General features: G+C 37.3%; 1 protein-coding gene across 1 annotated transcript in view; it reads right to left on the minus strand.

The window, feature by feature from the left end:
• ZDHHC15 (zinc finger DHHC-type palmitoyltransferase 15) overlaps positions 1 to 22,939 on the minus strand; it is a 191,318-nt gene that overhangs the window by 138,477 nt on the left and 29,902 nt on the right. The window contains exon 2 of the mRNA XM_004779927.3: positions 4,520 to 4,546. Within this exon, the coding sequence (XP_004779984.1) occupies positions 4,520 to 4,546 (27 nt within the window). The remainder of the gene's footprint in view (positions 1 to 4,519; positions 4,547 to 22,939) is intronic.

A 22,939-nucleotide genomic window follows, 5' to 3' on the forward strand; every position in this document is an offset into this window, starting at 1 on the left:
GTCAAGCTTACAAATGACACTCCACACTGGTGTGATTGAGTTCACTGGTAATATACATAAAATGAAGATACAGAACTTTGGATACTAGATTAAACAGCAATTGAGCATCAGGTTTCTCATTAAGGAGCTCAGCTAAGCAAATAAGGAAGCTGTAAATTGAAAAGTAAAAGACCAGTACAAGTTTACTTAAGAGTACAAACTTTGAAGTCAGACAGGTATGGGTGTAAATTCTCCCACTTACTAGGTAGATGACCTGGGATAATTTAGTTAACCTTTCTAAACTTCAGTTTCCTTCACAATAAAATGGATACAAGAGTGCCTGTATCACTGCATTTATGTAAATATTGAAGGACTTAATGTACATATAAAACTTAGTAGGGTACCCAACACAATAAGTGATAGTTTCCAATAATAAGATAATTGTCATTATTCTTATTATGATAGAGCATAAGTAAAGCCCCAGCTCAACTTGTCTTCAAAGTGTATTGTGGAAAATTATGTTTATATTATGTTTATGCACATACATAAAGTGATCTCTGACCTGAGGAACCATACGTGAGAAAAAGAGACAACTTAAGACTTGCTCTAAGGCTACAATAATAGTAGCAAATATTGGTTAGGCCATAGTATGGCTTTACTTACCACTATTCTAAGTGTTTTGCATGTATGAACACATTAAATTTTCATAGCAACTCTATGAAATAGGTTGTATTAGTATTTCTATTCCAGAAATGATAAGATAGACACAAAAAGGTTGAATAATTTACTAAGAAGTAGTGGTACCAGGACCAGAATTTAGTGAGGATAGCTCCAGAACCCATACTTTTAACTACCGTGTTCTACTGTCTTCCCACCACTCTACTCTGTTGCCTCTATAGCCAATCCCTCTGTTCAATGATTAATACCATGAAGGCTTATTTGTAAAATGCTTTATCTGCATCTATTGAAATGATTATATGGTTCTTACTCTATTATTAATGTGGTATAACACACTGACTTGCACATGATGAACCACACTTGTAACCAAGGAATAAATCCCACTTGACCATGAGGAATGATTTCTAAATATATTGTTGGATTTGGTTTGGTAGTATTTTACTGAGGAATTCTTTTTTAAAAAAGATTTTATCTATTTATTTTGACAGAGAGAGAGACATTGAGAGGGGGAACACAAGCAGGGGGAGTTGGAGAGGGAGAAGGAGGTTTCCCACTGAGCAGGGAGCCTATTGCTGGGCTCGATCCCAGGACTCTGAGATCATAACCTAAGCTGAAGGCAGACACTTAATGACTGAGCCATCAAGGCACCCCTTACTAAGGAATTCTGCATTCGTGTACATCAGGAGTATTGGCTTCTAGTTCTCTTTTTAAGTGGAGTCCTTATCTGGCTTTAGTAACAGGGTAATGCATTTGAAAAAGTACAACATCCATTCATGATAAAAACACTCAACAAAGTAAGTTAAGAGAAAACATCCCTCAACATCATAAAGACTATATGTGAAAAACACACAACTAATATTATCATCAGTGGGGAAAAGCTGACAACTTTTTCTCTACAGTAAGGAAGAAGACAAGGATGTCCACTCTCACCACTGTTATTTATCATAGTAACGGAAGGCCTAGCCACAGCAAACAATGAAAAGAATTGTACTCAAACTGGCAAGGAAGAAGTAAAACTTTCACTATTTGCAGATGATATGAAGTGTTATATAGAAAACCCGAAGATTCCACCAAAAAACTGCTAGAACTGATATATGAATTCAGTAAAGTTCCAGGATACAAAATCAACATAGAGAAACCTGTTGCATTTCTGTATAGCAATAATGAAGCAGCAGAAAGAGAAATTGAGAAAACAATTCTATTTACAACTGCAACCAAAAAAAGAAGATAACTAGGAATAAACCTAACCAATGAGGTAAAAGAACTGTACTCTGGAAACTAGAAGACACTGATGAAAGAAATTTAAGAGGACAGAAAGAAATGGAAAGATATTCCACACTTATGGATTGGAAGAGCAAATATTATTAAAATGTCTATAGTACCCTAAACCATCTACACATTCAATGCAATCCCTACCAAAATACCACCAACATTTTTAACAGAGCTAGAACAAACTATCCTAAAGTTTGTATGGAACCACAAAAGACCCTGAATAGCCTAAGGAACGTTGAAAAAGAAAACCAAAGCTGGTGGCATCACAATTCTGGACTTCAAGCTCTATTACAAAGCTGTAATCATCAAGAGAGTATGGTACTGGCACAAAAACAGATACATAGATCAATGGTAGAGAATAAAGAATCCAAAAATGGACCCTCAACTCATGGTCAACAAAGCAGGAAAGAATATCTAATGGAAAAAAGACTCTTCAACAAATGGTGTTGGGGAAACTGGACAGCCACATGCAGAAGAATGAAACTCGACCATTCTCTCACACCATACACAAAGATAAATTTGAAGTGGATGAAAGACCTCAATGTGAGACAGAAATCCATTAAGATCCTAGAGGAAAACACAGGCAGAAACCTCTTCCACTTTAGCCGCTGCAAATTCTTGCTAGACATGTCTCCAAAGGCAAGGGAAACAAAGGCGAAAATGAACTAATGGGACTTCATCAAGATAAAAACCTTTTGCATACCAAAGAAAACAGTTGACAAAACCAAAAGACAACCGACAGAATGGGAGAAGATACTTGCAAATGACATATCAGATAAAGGGCTCGAATTCAAAACATAAAGAACTTATACAGCTCAACACCCCAAAAACAAATGATCCAATTAAGAAATGGGCAGAAGTCATTCACAGACATTTTTCCAACGAAGACATCCAGATGGTCCAAAGACACATGAAAAGATGCTCATCATCACTTATCATCAGGGAAATGCAAATCAAAACTACAATGAAGTATCACCTCACATCTGCAGAATGGCTAAAACCAAAATCACAAGAAACAACAAGTGTTGGTGAGGGTATGGAGAAAGGGGAGCCCTCTCGCATTGTTGGTGAGAATGCAAACTGGTACAGTCAATATTATGGAAAATATTATGGGGATTCCTCAAAAAATTAAAATAGAACTACTCTATGATACAGTAATTACACAACTGTGTTCTTACTTCAAAAATACAAAACAGTAGTTGAAAGGGATACAAGCACCCATATATTTATTGCAGCATTATTCAAAAGAGGCAAAAGTAAAAGCAGCCCAAGTATACCTTGATGGATGAAGAAGATGTGGTGAATATATACAATCAAATATTACTCAGCTCCAGAAAATTAAATCTTGAAATTTGTAACAAAACAGATGGAGGTAGAGAGTATAATGCTAAGTGAAGTAAGTTGGTCAGAGAAGGACAAATACCATATGATTTCATTTATATGGAATTTAAGAAACAAAACAAGAAAGAAAACAAGCACAGAAAAAAAAAGATGAAGAGAGACAAACCAAAAAACAGACTCTTGGGGCGCCTGAGTGGCTCAGTGGGTTAAGCCTCTGCCTTCAGCTCGGGTCATGATCTCGAGGTCCTGGGATCAAGCCCCACATCAGGCTCTCTGTTCAGTGTGGAACCTGCTTCCCTCCTCTCTCTGTCTCTGCCTCTCTGCCTACTTGTGATCTCTCTCTCTCTGTCAGATAAGTGGATGAAATCTTTGAAAAAAAAAAAAAGGAAAAAAAAACCAGACTCTTAACTATAGAGAACAAACTAGTGGTTACCAAAGGGCAGTTAGTTTGGGGGATGGTGAAAGAGGTGATGGCGAATAATGGGTACACTTATGATGAGCACTGAGTAATGTATAGAATTGTGAATCACTATATTGTACATCTGAAATTAATATAATACTCTATGTTAAGTATACTTCATTAAGATAAACAAAAATGCATAATATAAACATTATGTAATTACTGAATTACAAGTTAATCTCATGAAGTGAGAATTAAAAGTGGCTATATAAATACTTATGGTTATGCCTGAAAAAAGAACATGAGACTATGTTTGTTAAGACTCATGCTTAGTTTACACATTTTTTAATGGAAAATTCCTCAGTCTCTTCACAGTAGTAGTATAAATTGCAGATTAAGACAGATAGGGGTGAAGAATGGAGAATAAGTAAATTTATTGCAACTGTGATGGTGAAGGACTTATCCTTTTAAATTTCCTTGTGGGACCCTTTTCCCACACCTTTAAGAAGGAATGAATTGCTCAGGAAAGCAAGGTACCTAGGACAACAGTTATGAAGCAGGAGCCTAGGGTCACTATGGCCAACAATATGGTTGCCTATGTCTTTCTCTATCATAAATACTGGTAACTTCCAAATTCCTATCCTATAGCAAAAGGGGTCACTGAAAATATGTTCTGCTTTATCTCTGGGTAAGCCCCGGGTATGCCTCCTGAAAAAATGTTAACCTAAACTTTCCACTCAGTTCAATATTTCTGGGAAAGTTGCTCAATTTATAGGCTTTTATGTAATTCACTTTTAGATAGAAAGAGGGATACAACTCTGACAAATACAATTTACAACATTATCTTACCTTTTTCTGCTGGGCTCAATACAGTCACTGTGAAAAGAAAATAGAAAGGTCAAAATTAGTGATATTTAAAAACAATTTTTCTTTTCCTTTTTTAAGATATATTTATTTATTTGAGAGAGAGAGAGAGAGAATGAGAAAGGGCAGTGGGAAAGAGAGAGTCTTAAGCAGACTCCATGCTAAGCATGGAGCCTGATGCAGGGCTTGATCTCACAATCCTGAGATCACGACCTGAGCCAAAACCGAGTCAAATGCTTAACCACTGCACCACCCAGGTGCCCCCAAACATCATTTTTCTAGTCCATCTTTCCACAGAATCATTTTTGAGCTATGTATTCAGTAGAATAAAAATTTAGGAAAACAAGCAGCCTGCTAAGATGAGGGAAGGCAAGCATGATTAAATTCCATCCTTTGCTATCTTTCTTCATCTTAAGTTTGAGCTAATTAAGAATTTGTACTCATTCAATAAATACAGATATAACCAGATTTTTAAAAATTCTACCTATCGGAAAATCTTGACCTATGTAAGAGCTTAAAAGCCAATCAATTAGGAGATGACCATTCATTTTCTCAAAGTAGTCACTGGAGAACATCTTTAAATACCAAGCTTCTCTTATATATTTAGAGTTAATTTAGTGTGGAGGTTGCATGCCATCTCTGAGGTCAAACTGCCTGGGTTAAAAACCCAGTTGCACTATTTTGTGACCTTAGGCAGGTTTCTTAACTTCCCTAATATTACCTACCTTACAAGGTTACTTGAGATTCAAATGAGTTAATGCGTGTAACTATTGTTTTTTTTTATCAGCATATTTTTTTAAATATAATTTTTTATTTTTTATAAACATATATTTTTATCCCCAGGGGTACAGGTCTGTGAATCACCAGGTTTACACACTTCACAGCACTCACCAAAACACATACCCTCCCCAATGTCCATAATACCACCCCCTTCTCCCAAACCCCCTCCCCCAAGCAACCCTCAGTTTGTTTTGTGAAATTAAGAGTCACTTATGGTTTGTCTCCCTCCCAATCCCATCTTCTTTCATTTATTCTTCTCGTACCCACTTAAGCCCCCATGTTGCATCACCACTTCCTCATATCAGGGAGATCATATGATAGTTGTCTTTCTCTGCTTGACTTATTTCGCTAAGCATGATACGCTCTAGTTCCATCCATGTTGTCGCAAATGGCAAGATTTCATTTCTTTTGATGGCTGCATAGTATTCTATTGTGTATATATACCACATCTTCTTGATCCATTCATCTGTTGATGGACATCTAGGTTATTTCCATAGTTTGGCTATTGTGGACATTGCTGCTATAAACATTCGAGTACACGTGCCCCTTTGGATCACTACGATTGTATCTTTAGGGTAAATACCCAATAGTGCAATTGCTGGGTCATAGGGCAGTTCTATTTTCAACATTTTGAGGAACCTCCATGCTGTTTTCCAGAGTGGCTGCACCAGCTTGCATTCCCACCAACAGTGGAGGAGGGTTCCCCTTTCTCCGCATCCTCGCCAGCATCTGTCATTTCCTGACTTGTTGATTTTAGCCATTCTGACTGGTGTGAGGTGATATCGCATTGTGGTTTTGATTTGTATTTCCCTGATGCCGAGTGATATGGAGCACTTTTTCATGTGTCTGTTGGCCATCTGGATGTCTTCTTTGCAGAAATGTCTGTTCATGTCCTCTGCCCATTTCTTGATTGGATTATTTGTTCTTTGGGTGTTGAGTTTGCTAAGTTCTTTATAGATTCTGGACACTAGTCCTTTATCTGATATGTCGTTTGCAAATATCTTCTCCCATTCTGTCAGTTGTCTTTTGATTTTGTTCACTGTTTCCTTTGCTGTGCAAAAGCTTTTGATCTTGATGAAATCCCAATAGTTCATTTTTGCCCTTGCTTCCCTTGCCTTTGGCGTTGTTCCTAGGAAGATGTTGCTGTGGCTGAGGTCGAAGAGGTTGCTGCCTGTGTTCTCCTCAAGGATTTTGATGGATTCCTTTCGCACATTGAGGTCCTTCATCCATTTTTAGTCTATTTTCGTGTGTGGTGTAAGGAAATGGTCGAATTTCATTTTTCTGCATGTGGCTGTCCAATTTTCCCAGCACCATTTATTGAAGAGGCTGTCTTTTTTCCATTGGACATTCTTTCCTGCTTTGTCGAAGATTAGTTGACCATAGAGTTGAGAGTCTATTTCTGGGCTCTCTATTCTGTTCCATTGATCTATGGGTCTGTTTTTGTGCCAGTGCCATGCTGTCTTGATGATGACAGCTTTGTAATAGAGCTTGAAGTCCGGGATTGTGATGCCACCAACGTTGGCTTTCTTTTTCAATATCCCTTTAGCTATTCGAGGTCTTTTCTGGTTCCATATAAATTTTAGAATTATTTGTTCCATTTCCTTGAAAAAGATGGATGGTACTTTGATAGGAATTGCATTAAATGTGTAGATTGCTTTAGGTAGCATAGACATTTTCACAATATTTATTCTTCCAATCCAGGAGCATGGAACATTTTTCCATTTCTTTGTGTCTTCCTCAATTTCTTTCATGAGTACTTTATAGTTTTCTGAGTATAGATTCTGTGTCTCTTTGGTTAGGTTTATTCCTAGGTATCTTATGGTTTTGGGTGCACTGCCTTATGTGATATATACATAATTTTTGCTCAAAATGTCATTTGAGCAAAGTGAGGCCTTTCTTTAGTCACCACCATCTGTGAGCATTTATACTAAGTGTTAAGGCAAAGTGAAACTATAAGGCATGGCTTTCAATCTTGAGAAATTATTCAGTTAAGATGGTTTTCAGGGGAGCTGGGGTGGATCACTTGGTTAAGCATCTGACTCTTGATTTTGGATCAGGTCATGATCTTAGCATCCTGGGATCCTGCCCTGAACTGAGCTCTGCACTGGGTATAGAGCCTGCTTGGGTTTCTCTCTCTCTCTCTTTCTCTTCCCCTCCCCCACCACTTGCATGTGCACTCTCTTTAGAAGAGAAAAAAATTTCTTTAAATTAAAAAAACAAATGGTTTTCATACACATAGATAAATACTTATGGTCAGAAAAATGGGGGAAAAATCCAAACAGAGAGTGATAGGGGCTATTCTATTCTATTCTAGGGGCTATTTCCTCAAGGCATTCATCAGTTATACTTCCTCTTTCTCTTCATTTCCAGGTCTACTTTTGTTGAGTCTTAAAAATTTATCCTTTTAATAATCATTTGAATGAACTATTCTATTTGGGGATGAAAGACCTCAGTGTGAGACAGGAATCCATCAAAATCCTTGAGGAGAACACAGGCAAAAACCTCTTTAACTTCAGCTGCAACAACTTTTTCTTAGAAACCACCAAAGGCAAGAGAAGCAAAAACAAAAATGAACGCTTGGGATTTCATCAGGATCAAAAGCTTTTACACAGCAAAGGAAGCAGTCAACAAAACCAAAAGACAACTGACAGAATGGGAGAAGATATTTTCAAATGACATATCAGATAAAGGGCTAGTATCCAAAATCTATAAAGATCTTATCAAACTCAACATCCAAGGAAAAAACAGTCCAATCAAGAAATGGGCAAAAGATATAAACAGACATTTCTGCAAAGAAGACACCAAATAGCCAACAGACATGTGAAAAGGTGCTCAACATCATTCAGCATCAGGGAAAGGCAAATCAAAACCACAGTGAGATACCACCTCACACCACTCAGAATGGCTAAAATTAACAAGTCAGGAAATGGCATGTGTTGGTGAGGATCCAGAGAAAGGGGAACCCTTCTACACTGTTGGTAGGAATGCAAGGTGGTGCAGCGACTCTGGAAAACAGTATGAACGTTCCTCCAAAAATTGAAAATAGAGCTACCCTACGACCCAGCAATTTTGCACTACTGGGTATTTACCCTAAAAATACAAATGTAGTAATCTGAAGGGGCACCTGCACACTAATGTTTATAGCAGCAATGTCTACAATAGCCACACTATGGAAAGAGCTTAGAGGTCCATCAGCACATGAATGGATAAAGAAGATGTGGTATATATACACAATGGAATGTTATGCAGCCATCAAAAATTTGAAATCTTGCCATTTGCAATGTGGTTGGAACTACAGGCTATTATGCTAAGCAAAATAAGTCAATCAAAGAAAGACAATTATCATATGATCTCCCTGATATGTGGAATTTGAGAAACAAGACAGAGGATCATAGGGGAAGGGAGGGAAAAATGAAACAAGAAGAAACCAGAGAGGGAGACAAACCATAAGAAACTCTTAATCTTAGGAAACAAACCTAGGGTTGCTGAGGGAAGGGGGGTGGGAGGAATGGAGTGGCTGGGTGATGGACATTAGAAAGGGTATGTGCTATGGTGAATGATGTGAATTGTGTAAGACTGATGAATCCCAGACCTGTACCCCTGAAACAAATAATACATTATATGTTATTTTAAAAAACTGTTTTCTGTTAGTGCAAAAATATGACCAGGTAATGTACTCTTTTTTTATAATATACCTGCCTAGAGATGGATACTAACTTTTTTTCCCTTTCCAGTTTAAAAAAATCCTGGTTAAGAATGATTAAAAGAAGCATATGCTCTACTTTGACAATGCAAATGGAAATGGAAACAAGAAGCCTTTGTGGGTCAACCTAGGATGCATGATTTCTCACGTACATGTTGCATGATTGAATCAGCTGAACTAGGCTCTGAACTGGGTAAATAACATATCCTTAAAATGGAGTGGGGGAGAGCAGAGCTGCTTGCAGACCAATCTTAAAGAGTGGTTGACAAACTGCTATTTGGTATATCGCTTTCTATCTCTATGGCTGAACAATCACTGGTAAGCAAAAAGTGAAGGTCCTAACTACCATTTGCTTGACCACTTGCTATAGTACTTGTGGGTGAGGGAAGGCAATCATTCAGCACTTTGAAGATGTTGGAACGAGACAATGTGTATACAGAAAAATGAGTGGAAACCAGTGAAGTTTCCAGGTGGAGAGCAGCTATCTTTAAGTAATTTTATGTCTGTCATGGTGCAAGTGGGACTAGTTCATACAATCAAGAACAGTGGCCAGAAATAGAATCAATGGTTAAAAGCTACAGGTCAACACATTTTAGCTCAATATAAGAAAAAAAAATCATGATTCTGATGATGATGATGATGACAGTGATGACTGACAATGAAGGATTGGCAGCATTGGAAAGGACTGAGTTTCCCATTACACACACTTCGAAATGTTGTAGAGGACATTTACACATTAGTTAGACAGTGGACTTGACTTTTAAAGTTCCTTATATTCCTGGAATCTGTAAGGATTCAATAAATCTAAGGGAAAAGATATTTTCTTGCAAAATTCCCTGTTGGAACTTACATACTTCTGAAGAAAAAAATAAGGACCTTTATTATAAAACACTGGGCACTTATCTTGGAAGTTTTGCCTTTCCTCTAGTGATCTTTGTAATATTGCCTTTTTCACTATTAAAGGAAGAGATTAATAATATGTCAGTCATATTTAAAATGAAAATATTATTGCTTGTGATGTTTAATTTTATGTGTCAACTTGACTAGGCTAAGGGATGCCCAGATAGCTGATAAAACATTATTTCTGAGTGCATCGGTGAAGGTATTTCTGGAATAGATTAGCATTTAAAGCAGCAGACGGTAAAGATTACCCTCACCAATTTGGCATGAGCATCATCCAATCCTTTGAGGACCTGAATAGAACAAAAATGCAGAAATAAGGCAAATTTGTTGTCTGAATGACCTCAAACCTCTATCTTCTTTTGTAATCAGACATTGGTATTCCTGGTTCTCAGGCCTTTGGACTTGGACTAAAACTTACACCATTGGTTCCCCTGGTTCTCAGGCCCTCAGCTTTGTACTGAAATTACACCACTGGCTTTCCCGGGCCTCCAGCTTTCAGAAGGTAGATCATGGAACTTAACCTTAGTAATCATATAAGCCTAAGCCCTTGTAATAAATCCCTTTCTATATCATTATACATATTTTACTGGTATTGTTTCTTTGAAGAACTCTAATAGAATGTTATAACATGGATGAAGCTCAAAAATATTATGTACAGTGAAGAAGCCAGATAAAGAAGACTGTATATATTGTATAATTCCATTTTTACAACTGCCTAGAAAAGGTAAGTTTTAATTAATTAATTTATTTATTTATTTATATTTTTAATTTTTTTTATAAAGATGGTAAATTTTAGAAAGAGAAAGCAATGAAATCTTGCCATTTGTGACGATGTGGATGGAACTAGAGGGCATTATGCTTAGTGAAATAGGTCAATCAGAGAAAGACAACTATCATATGATTTCCCTGATATGAGGAAGTAGAAATGCAACATAGGGGGTTTTCGGGGGTAGGAAAAGAATAAATGAAACAAGATGGGATTGGGAGGGAGACAAACCATAAGACACTCTTAATCTCACAAGACAAACTGAGGGTGGCTGGGGGGAGGGGGGTCAGGCGAGGGGGGTGGGGTTATGGACATTGGGGAGGGTATGTACTATGGTGAGTGCTGTGAAGTGTGTAAACCTGGCAATTCACAGACCTGTACCCCTGGGGCTAATAGTACATTATATGTTTATAAAAAAATTTAAAAATTAAAAAAAAAAAGAGAAAGCAGATCAGTAGTTGCCTAGAGCTGAAAAAGTGAGGTACTGAAAATGGGCATGAAGAAAGTTTGGGGGGGGGTGATAGAAATGTTTTATAAATATACCAGCTGATGGTTGTACAACACTATACATTTATGAAAATCACTGAACTACATACCTGCAATGGGTGGGTTTTAAGGCATGTAATCTATACTTTAATAAAGCTGTTTAAAAATAATAAAATAAAAATGTTAAAACATCATTATAAAATTTTACAAAATTAATCTTTTATCATGAATCTCTTGGATAAGTGTACACTTAGTCATTCTATGGGTAAGTTGCTGTGCATGACTGTAAAGTGATGTGGTGATATGTGTAATTATATACCTGCTTTTTTCCTTCAAATTTTAGCTCACTACTGGGAAGTACTTGGAATTATCGTCAAATAAATTTTTGTACTGTTTCTCCTTTTTTCTTTCAACTAATTACTGTTTCTTTGCAACTAGGTATGGAGAAAAGATATGGAAATGTGGAGTACATGTAAGGACTTTTCATCACAGATAATTGGTGTTAAAAAAAAACAAAGCATACCTCATAACTTCCTTTCAGCAGATGCATATTGTAGGGTTCCCAAAATGGGAATGTTAGAGTAATCCTAATTTGAGGCTAGATGGAGATGGTCAGCAAACATAGCAGGAAGGACATGGAAGAAATTCCACAATGGTGCGAGCCAATAAAAATATAATACAAGCCATGTAGTTTATTGTTCTAACAAGAACATTTCAAACATTGAAAAAATACCAAGTGAAATTAACTTCAATATTTTATTTAGTCCAATATATCAAAAACATCATTTCAACATGTTATATACATAAAATTATTAACATTTTACATTCTTATTTTTGTATGAAGCTTTTGAAAGCTGCTGCATACATTATGCTTCAGCACATCTCAATTCAGAGGCCATTTTCAAGTGTTTAATAGCCACATGTGGCTAGTAGCTTCCAAAGTAGATAGTAAAGCTCAAAAGGACTTGTAAAAGAAAAGTGGGAAGGTTGAAAATTGAGTCTATTGAGATGAATGTTCACTCACAATATGAAATTCTCTTTTAATTAATGACTCATTTGGGAGGTGAGTTTATTGCAGTGAAGTATTAAATTTACTTTGGCATGTACTAATAATGTGGCTCTGCCACTTACTTGTTCTGTGGCCCTAAACAAATTATTTAATCTCTCTGGGCCTCAGTTTCCTCACCTGTAAAATGAGGATAAAATTATATACATTATAAGGTTGTTATAGGAATTAAATGACAAAATATGTGTAAAGTACTTAGGTGTCTGGTATATAATAAGTACTTAATTATTGTCAGCTCTTTATTATTTTTCTGAGAAAGATAACCCTTTCAGTAAGGCTAGGTTTTAGAATAGTTCAGGATAAAAAAAAATGTCTTATTTAAAAATATTGTTTATTATAGCAATCCCAAAGTTTCATATTATGGTTTTAGAATAATGTATTCAATGTCAAAGTGAATATATTTGATGCCTTCTTTTTCCATTTCATGTTTCTTAGACTGTAGACAGAGAAAAAAATTTAAAATGTAGAACCTAGATATATTTCTCATTGTGTTCTGCTTGTTGAGAGCAAACTAGTCACACCAGATTTCATTTACTCTTCTGTAAAAGTTACTCATACCAGCCATTCTTTTACTTGTTTAGGCAGCTATCTTCAAATATGGATAATTTCAATACCCACGTAGGGAACTAATAAAAATATAGATTATAGGGTCCTCTTCATATAACAAATCTCTGGGTGAAATTACAGGAGTTTTTACTTTAAATACTCAGTAGGTGATTCTGATTATCAGCTAGGTATAAGAACTATTGGAGTTATTTTTAGATGTTTGGTTTGTTATCTTAGTAGTCAGGTGTGATACATTTAACTGTTTTGCATGTGGGAGACTTACAAAAAACTATTTTAGATATGAGAATACCTTTATTGACATAGGCATTTACACAAGCTTACATGGGTAACTTTTACTTATTCAGAAACTTGGTTTCCAGGAAATATTCCTTCTGGGTTTTTTGCCTTATTTGCCTTATTTTTTCATTTCTTTTGAATCTTTTTGAAGGATTTCTAATTCTCAGAAGAATTATTTTCTGGATCTTTTTAGATCTCAAAATGGTCACTGTTGGTCACCAAAAATGGTAGAGTAGGGAATCCCAGGGTTTTGTCTTTCAACAAGAAGTTATAAATGAAGTGGCAAACACTGTTAGAATCAATTTTTACAGAATTCTGTAATTTTAATAAAAAATGTACAACAATCAAGAGGGTGCAGTTAGTAAAGAAAGGAGTTGTTGCTTTGGGGTAAGGGAATGCTGTGGCATTTTAAATTTTCTCTTACCATTCTCCACATCCAAGATCAGAAGGGGCTGTGAGAATAGCCTGGTATGGTTTTACAAATGCCAGAAGTAGCGATACAGACCTTATTATCAAAGAATTATGGTTTTGAGTCTTACAGCTCCTTCAAAGGCCAAAACAAAGGCTTCCCTGTATATATAACTCAGAGTATTCCCAGGTCTGAGGCACCTTCTTGGGTGGCCTTTGTTGAAAGCATTTATAGGCACAAGTATTCAATGCAGCAGCCTGGGGCAAAAGACAACACTTGAGACAGGCAATTAACAGAATAAAAAAGCGTGGGAATGAAGAGATCAACAAAACAGGTAGGAGAATAAGTATTTAAAAGCTACACTGTGTACCATAAAATTAAGAAGGGTACACACATGCAGGGTGGAATGCATGCTCAGAAAAGGCCAGAGAAGACCTTAAGCTTCCACTTCTAACTGGCCTTCAGGCATTTAAAAAGTAGGGAAAGACTAAAGTAGAGTTGTAAACTGGATGGAAGGAGTAGAAAGAGTAAAGGACTGCACCAACACAGAGCTAATCTGCAAAGGCTGGGGAAGTATACTTTTCTTCTTTTCTATTTCTGACTCCAGACACTCATGAAGCCTTTATCAACTAACTTACGACAAGGTTAAGAAACAAAGACTTTAGAGACCACATATAACAAAGAATACATTCCTTAATCTAGAAAAATCACTAAAGAAGCAAACAAAACCAACTTACAACAGGTAGCAAAAACAAACCATAAAGAGGTAGAGAATCTAATTTCTAGAGTTCTACTTTATAATATTCTAAATGTATGTTTTTCAACAACAAAATATTACTGGGCAGGGGGGCCTGGGTGGCTCAGTCATTAAATGTCTGCCTTTGGCTCAGGTCATGATCCCAGGGTCCTGGGATTGAGCCCTTCTTGGGCTCCCTGCTTGGCAGGAAGCCTGCTTCTCCTTCTCCCACTCCCCCTGCTTCTGTTCCTTCTCTTGCTGTGTCTCTCACTGTCAAATAAATAAATAAAATATTTTTAAAAAGTACAGGGCATACAAAGAAACAAAACAGTATAGCTTATTAATGGGAAAAAATTAATAGAAACTGTCCAGGAAGCCCAGTCAATAACTTATTAGACAAAGACTTTAAATGCACTGTCGTAAAGATGCTCAAAGGGCTAAAAGAAACTGTGTATTACAACTGTCCCTCAGAATAATGTACTGCTTAAAATATAACCTATGAGAAAGTATACTAGTTACCAAGATGCTTAGGTATAGCCTTAAGAAAAACATGCACTGGCAACAGGCCTCTGTGGGAGAGAACAATATGCATCCTTGAAGTCAACCAGCTGGGGATACCCGGCTTGCTCAGGCTGGAATGCTGCCTGCTTCATTTTACCATTATCTCCCCTTGCCCTGAGAGCATCAGCAGTTAGTCAGACAATCCTTTAGTTTGGGTTTGTCCACTATAGGTCATGTACTATGTGACAGGCATATTTTGCCTTTCTTCTAATGTATCTACAAGACTCATGGTCAATGTGTAATTTACTATGGCTTCTTTGTTGGTTGTTACTTACTTTCTAATAAATATGAGACTGAGGAGTTGTTCAGGGTGACAGTCTTTTCTACTGTCACTCCCTGTTCCCATTCTCTTGCAGCTGACTTGTTTGTACCTCATTCTTCTCCCATGTGCTGTCAGGAGGTGGCAGCATATAAAAAATTAAAATGATCAGAAGAATGAAAATAAGATATATAAATGAGGAGATTAAAAAACAGAGAAAGGAACTGAATAGATAATCTGGAGATGAAAAGGAAAATCATGAAATAAAAAAATTGACTAGAGGAATCCAACAGCACATCTGAGCAGGCAAAAGAAGGAATTGGTGAATATGAAGACAGGTTGACTTAAATTATCCAGTCTGAAGAGCAAATTGAGAAAGTGACAGAAAAATGAACAAAGCCCATTAGACTTGTAGTGCACTAACAAATATAATATCACATGCACAATGGGAGTTCAGAAAGAGAGCAGAAAAAGGAAGAACAAAGAATTTTTGAAGAAATGATGACTGAAAACTCCACAAATTTGTTAAAAGACATGAATCTAAACATCCAGGAAGCTCAATAAACTACACATAGCATAAACTAAAGGATATCCACAATAAGACACATTATAATTAAACTGACAAATCAAAGACAAATGAAACATCTTAAAAGGAGGAAAAAAATGGGGGCGCCTGGGTGGCTCAGTGGGTTAAAGACTCTGCCTTCGTCTCAGGTCATGGTCTCAGGGTCCTGGGATTGAGCCCCGCATCGGGCTCTCTGGTCAGCAGGAAGCCTGCTTCCCCCTCTCTCTCTGCCTGCCTCTCTGCCTCACAACAACAGAGTTGTGATCTCTCTGTCAAATAAATAAAATCTTTAAAATCAAGAAAAAATAAGCAACTCCACATGTAAGAATAAGATTAACATCTGATTTCTCCTTGGAAACAATGGAGGCCAGAAGGGAGTGAGATGCCATCTTTAAAGTATTGAAAGAGGGGGAAGAGTCAAGATGGTGGAGAAGTAGCAGGCTGAGACTACATCAGGTAGCAGGAGATCAACTAGATAGCTTATCAAACCATTGCGAACACCTACAAATACAACAGGAGCTCAAAGAGAAGAAGAGCAGCAACTCTAGAAACAGAAAATCTACCACTTTGTGAAAGGTAGGACTGGCAGAGAAGTGAATCCAATGTGACAGGAAGATAGACCACAGCGGGAGGGGCCAGCTCCTGGTAAGCAGCAGAACAACACAGCACAGAATCAGGACTTTTAGAAGTATGCTCCACTGAGGGACATCGCTCCAGAGGCTAAACCGGGGTGAAGCCCACGCCGGATCAGCATGGCCCCAGGTCCCGCGGAGTCACAGAAGGATCGGGTGTGTCTGAGTGTTGCAGAGCTTGCAGGTATTAGAGCGGGGAAGCCAGCTACAGAGACAGAGCCAAGGAGTGAGTTCTCAACTCAGGGTTACCTTGAACCGTAATCTGTGGCACAGGCCACTGCTCTTTGAGTGGGGTCACCACAAGATCTGGGGAGACACTCCCTGGAAGAGCTCAAGGATCTGTGGGGTTTGGAGACTCCAGCTGGAGCTGTATGCCAGAGACAGAGAAGCTTGGTAACAGGCTAGGTGAGCTGGGAGCGTGGTCAGAGGCAGTGAGACAGGAGTGATTGAGCATTTTTCCCCAAGTGCAGCCAGAGGCCAGAGAGATGGGAGTGATTCAGCGCTTTTCTCTGAAGGCGCATTGAGTAGTGGGGCCCTGAGCTCTCAGCTCCTTGGGGCTGCAGATTGGGAGGCCGCCATATTCATTTCTGTCCTCTGGAACTCTACGGAAAGCATTCAGGGAACAAAAGCTCCCAAAAGCGAACCCGAGTGGATTACATAGCCTGGCCCCTGGTAGGGGCGGTGTAATTCCACTTCGGACAAAGACACTTGAGAGTCAAAACAACAAGCCCTTCCCCAAAACGATCAACAAGAAATCCAGCAAAGACCAAGCTGACTTACCAAGGAGAACAGCGGAATTCCAGAGGAGGAGAAAGCAAAGCATGGAATTCATGGCTTTCTCCCCATGATTCTTTAGTCTTGCAGTAAATTTTCTTCAGTCTTGCAATAAAATTTTTTTAATTTTATTTCTTTTCTAATGCTAATTTTTTTAACGTTTACCCTTTCCTCCTTTAATGTTTTTTAACTAGTTTATCTTAACAATACCTTTCATAAAAAAATCTTTTTTGAAACTTAATTCTTATATCGTTCATTGTATCTAACTTTATATTTTGCAAACCCATAGGGTTTTTACTTCTAAAAATTTTGGGATACAACTTCTTCTAATATATCAAAATATACCCTAAATCTAGCTCTGGGCTTGTTCTAGTTTCCAGCCAGAGCAAATTCTCTCCACTTCCTTTTCTTTATTCTCCCAACAAACTTAATTTATAAACTCATTTTTAAAAATTAAAAAAAAATGTTCATCTTTATAGGCATATTTCACCCCTTCATTGTGTTTACCCTTATATATGTTTTCCATTCTTTAAAATATTGGGAGGTAGTTTCTTCTAAAGACCAAAATACACCCAAAATTAAGTGGGTGACCCTTTTCTAGTTACCAGTCTAATACATACATACATACACACACACATATATATATATATATAATATATATATAATATTTTTTATATTTTTTCTTTACTTGTTTTTTTTTAGTTGATTTTTTTCCTGAACTTCTTTTTATCCCCTTTCTCCCCCCGCCACCATGATTTGGGGTCTCTCCTGATTTGGTTAAAGCACATTTTCCTGGGGTCCTTGCCACCCTTTTAGTATTTTCTTTTAGTATTTTATTTGCTCCTTCATATATTCTTATCGGAACAAAATGACAAGGCAGGAAAACTTACCTCAAAAAAAAAAAAAAAAAAGAGGCAGTACCAAAGGCTACATACCTAATCAATATTGACATTGGTAAAATGTCAGATCTAGAGTTCAGAATGACAATTCTCAAGGTTCTAGCTGGGCTCAAAAAGGGTATGGAAGATATGAGAGAAACCCTCTCCAAAGAGCTAAAAGCCTTTTCTGGAGAAATAAAAGAACTAAAATCTAACCAAGTTGAAATTAAAAAAGCTATTAATGCAGTGCAATAAAAAATGGAGGCTCTTACTGCTAGGATAAATGAGGCAGAAAAAAGAATAAGTGATATAGAAGACCAAAGGCTGGAGAATAAAGAAGCTGAGCAAAAGAGAGACAAACAACTACTGGACCACAAGGGGAGAATTCAAGAAATAAGTGACACCAAAAGAAAAAACAATATTACAATAATTGGGATTCCTGAAGAAGACAGAGGGGAGCAGAAGGCATATTGGAGAAAATTATTGTAGAGAATTTCCCTAATATGACAAAGGGAACAAGCAACAAAATTCAGGAGATGCTAAGAACGCCTCTCAAAATCAATAAAAATAGGTCCACACCTCATCACGTAAAAGTGAAATTTACAAGTCTTAGTGAAAAAGGGAAAATCCTGAAAGCAGTCCAGGAAAAGAAGTCTGCAACATAGAAGGGTAAAAACATTAGATTGGCAGCGGACTTATACACAGAGACATGGCAGGCCAGAAAGAGCTGGCATGATATATTCAGAGCACTAAATGAGAAAAACATGCAGCCGAGAATACTATATCCAGCTAGGCTATCATTAAAAATAGAAGGAGAGATAAAAAGCTTCCAGGACAAACAAAAACTGAAAGAATTTGCAAACACCAAGCCAGCGCTACAGGAAATATTGAAAGGGGTCCTCTAAGCAAAGAGAGACGCCTACAAGTAGTAGATCATAAAGGAACATAGACAAGATACAGTAACAGTCACCTTACAGGCAATACAGTGGTACTAAATTCTATCTTTCAATAGTTACCCTGAATGTTAATGGGCTAAATGCCCTAATCAAAAGACATAGGGTATCAGAATGAATAAAAAAAATAAAACCTTCAATATGCTGCCTGCAAAAAATTCAGTTTAGACTCGAAGACACCTCCAAATTTAAAGTGAGGGGGTGGAAAACAATATACCATGCTAATGGACATCAGAAGAAAGCAGGAGTGGCAATCCTTATATCAGATCACTTAGATTTTATGCCAAAGACTATAATAAGAGATGAGGAAGGACACTGTTCCATACTCAAAGGGTCTGTCCAACAAGAACATCCAACAATTTTTAATATCTATGCCCCGAACATGGGAGCAGCCAATTATATAAACCAATTAATAACATAACAAAGAAACACATCAACAATAATACAATAGTAGTAAAGGACTTTAACAATCCCCTCACTGAAATGGACAGATCATCCAAGCAAAAGATCAACAAGGAAATAAAGGCCTTAAATGACACACTGGACCAGATGGACATCACAGATATATTTTGAACATTTCATCCTAAAGCAACAAAATACACATTCTTCTCTAGCGTACATGGAACATTCTCCAGAAAAGATAACATCCTAGGTCATAAATCAGGTCTCAACCAGTATGGAAAGATTGGGATCATTCTCTGCCTATTTTCAGACCACAATGCTCTGAAGCTAGAACTCAATCACAAGAGGAAATTTGGAAAGAACGCAAATACATGGAGACTAAACAGCATCCTTCTAAAGAATGAATGGGTAAACCAGAAATTTAAAGAAGAATTGAAATAATTCATGAACAAATGATAATGAAAATAAAATGGTTCAAAATCAGTGGGACACAGCAAAGGCAGTCCTGAGAGGAAAATATATAGTGGTACAGGCCTTTATCAAGAAACAAGAGAGGTCTCAAATACACCACCTAACCCTACACCTAAAGGAACTGGAGAAAGAACAAGAAAGAAACCCTAAGCCCAGCAGGAGAAGAGAAATCATCAAGATCAGAGCAGAAATCAATGAAATAGAAACCAATAAAAACAAGAGAAAAAATTAACGAAATTAGGAGCTGGTTCTTTGAAAGAATTAATAAGATTGATAAACCCCTGGCAAGACTTATCAAAAAGAAAACAGAAAGGACCCAAATAAATAAAATCATGAATGAAAGAGGAGAGATCACAACCAACACCAAAGAAAACAAACAATTATAAGAACATACTATGAGCAACTCTATGCAAACAAATTCGACAATCTGGAAGAAATTAATGCATTCCTAGAGACATATAAACTACCACAACTGAACCAGGAAGAAATAGAAAACGTGAACAGATCCAAAACCAGTAAGGAGATCGAAACAGTCATCAAAAATCTCCAAGCAAACAAAAGCCCAGGGGCAGACAGCATCCCAGGGGAATTCTACCAAACATTTAAAGAATTAATTCCTATTTTCCTGAAACTGTTCCAAAAAACAGAAATGGAAGGAAAACTTCCAAACTCATTTTATGAGGCCAGCATCACCCTGATCCCAAAATGAGAAAAGGATCCTATCAAAAAAGAGAATTACAGACCAATATCCTTGATGAACACAGATGCGAAAATTCTCACCAAAATACTAGCCAATAGGATTCAACAGTACATTAAAAGGATTATTCACCACGGCCAAGGGGGATTTATTCCAGGGCTGCAAGGTTGGTTCAACATCTGCCAATCAATCAATAAGATACAATACATTAATAAAAGAAAGAACAAGAAACATATGATACTTCCAATGGATCCTGAAAAAGCATTTGACAAAGTGCAGCATTCTTTCCTGATCAAAACTCTTCAAAGTGTAGAAATAGAGGGCACCTACCTCAATATCATCAAAGCCATCTATGAAAAACCCACTGCAAATATCATTCTCGATGTAGAAAAACTGAAAGCTTTTCCGCTAAGGTCAGGAACATGGCAGGGATGTCCATTATCACCACTGCTATTCAACATAGTACTAGAAGTGCCAGCCTCAGCAATCAGACAAAAAGAAATTAAAGGCATCCGAATCGGCAAAGAAGAAGTCAAACTATCACTCTTTGCAGATGATATGATCCTATATGTGGAAAACCCAAAAGACTCCACTCCAAAACTGCTAGAACTTGTACAGGAATTCAGTAAAGTGTCAGGATATAAAATGAATGCTCAGAAATACGTTGCATTTCTTTTCACCAACAAGACAGAAGAAAGAGAAATTAAGGAGTCAATCCCATTTACAACTGCACCGAAAATCATAAAATACCTAGGAATAAACCTAAACAAAGAGGAAGAGAATCTATACTCAGAAAACCATGAAGTACTCATGAAAGAAATTGAGGAAGACACAAAGAAATGAAAAAGTGTTTCCTACTTCAGGATTAGAAGAACAAATATTGTGAAAATGTCTATGCTACCTAAAGCAATCTACACATTTAACGCAACCCCTATAAAAATCCCATCCATTTATTTCAAGGAAATGGAACAAATAATCCTAAAATTTATATGGAACCAGAAAAGACATCGAATAGTAAAAGGAATATTGAAAAAGAAAGCCAAAGTTGGTGGCATCACAATTCCAGACTTCAAGCTCTATTACAATGCTGTCATCATCAAGACAGTATGATACTGACACAAAAACAAACACATAGATCACTAGAACAGAATAGAGAGCCCAGAAATAGACCCTCAATTCTATGGTCAACTAATCTTCACAAAGGAAAAAGGCATGTCCAGTGGAAAAAAGACAGCCTCTTCAACAAATGGTGTTGGGAAAATTGGACAGTTACATGCAGAAAAATGAAATTGGAACATTTCCTTACACCACACACGAAAATAGACTCAAAATGGATGAAGGACCTCAATGTGAGTAAGGAATCCATCAAAATCCTTGAGGAGAACACAGGAAGCAACCTCTTCGACCTCAGCTGCAGGAACTTCTTCCTAGGAACATTGCCAAAGGCTAGGGAAGCATGGGCAAAAATGAACTATTATTTCATCAAGATGAAAAATGTTGCACAGTAAGGAAACAGCTAACACAACCAAAAGACAACTGACAGAATGGGAGAAGATATTTTCAAATGACATATCAGATAAAGGGCTAGTAGCCAAAATCTATAAATAAGTTATCAAAATCAACACCCAAAGAACAAATAATCCAATCAAGAAATGGGCAGAGGACATGACAGACATTTCTGCAAAGAAGACGTCAAGATGGCCAACAGACACATGAAAAAGTGCTCCATATCACTCGGCATCAGGGAAATACAAATCAAAACCGCAATGAGATACCACCTCACACCAGTCAGAATGGCTAAAATCAACAAGTCAGGAAATGACAGATGCTGGCGAGAAAGCAGAGAAAGGGGAACCCTCCAACACCGTTGGTGGGAATGCAAGCTAGTGCAGCCACTATGGAAAATGGAATGGAGGTCCCTCAAAAAGTTGAAAAGAGAGCTACCCAATGACCCAGCAATTTCACTACTGGGTATTTAACCTAAAGATAAAAACATAGTGATCCGAAGGGGCACGTGCACCCAAATGTTTATAGCAGCAATGTCCAAAATAGCCAAACTATGGAAAGAACCTAGATGTCCATCAAGAGATGGACAGAAAGGATAAAGAAGATATGGTATATATATACAATGGAATACTATGAAGCCATCAAAAGAAATTAAATCCTGCCATTTGTGATGACGTGGATGGAACTAGAGGGTATTATGCTTAGCAAAATACGTCGATTGGAGAAAAACAACTATCATATGATATCCCTGATATGAGGAAGTGGAGATGCAATGTAGGGGATTTGGGGGGTAGGAAAAGAATAAATGAAACAAGATGGGATCACAAGGGAGACAAACCATAAGAGACTCTTAATCTCAAAAAATTAAATGAGGGTTGCCGGGGGGAGTGGGCTCGGGAAAGGGTGGTGGGGTTATGGACATTAGGGAGGGTATGAGCTATTGTGAGTGCTGTGAAGTGTTTAAACCTGGCAATTCACAGACCTGTACCCCTGGGGCTAATAATACATTATATGG

The sequence above is a fragment of the Mustela putorius genome, unplaced genomic scaffold, assembly GCF_011764305.1.
Source record: "Mustela putorius furo isolate JIRA1106 unplaced genomic scaffold, ASM1176430v1.1 tig00001114_pilon_pilon_pilon, whole genome shotgun sequence".
NCBI classification, from domain to species: domain Eukaryota; kingdom Metazoa; phylum Chordata; class Mammalia; order Carnivora; family Mustelidae; genus Mustela; species Mustela putorius.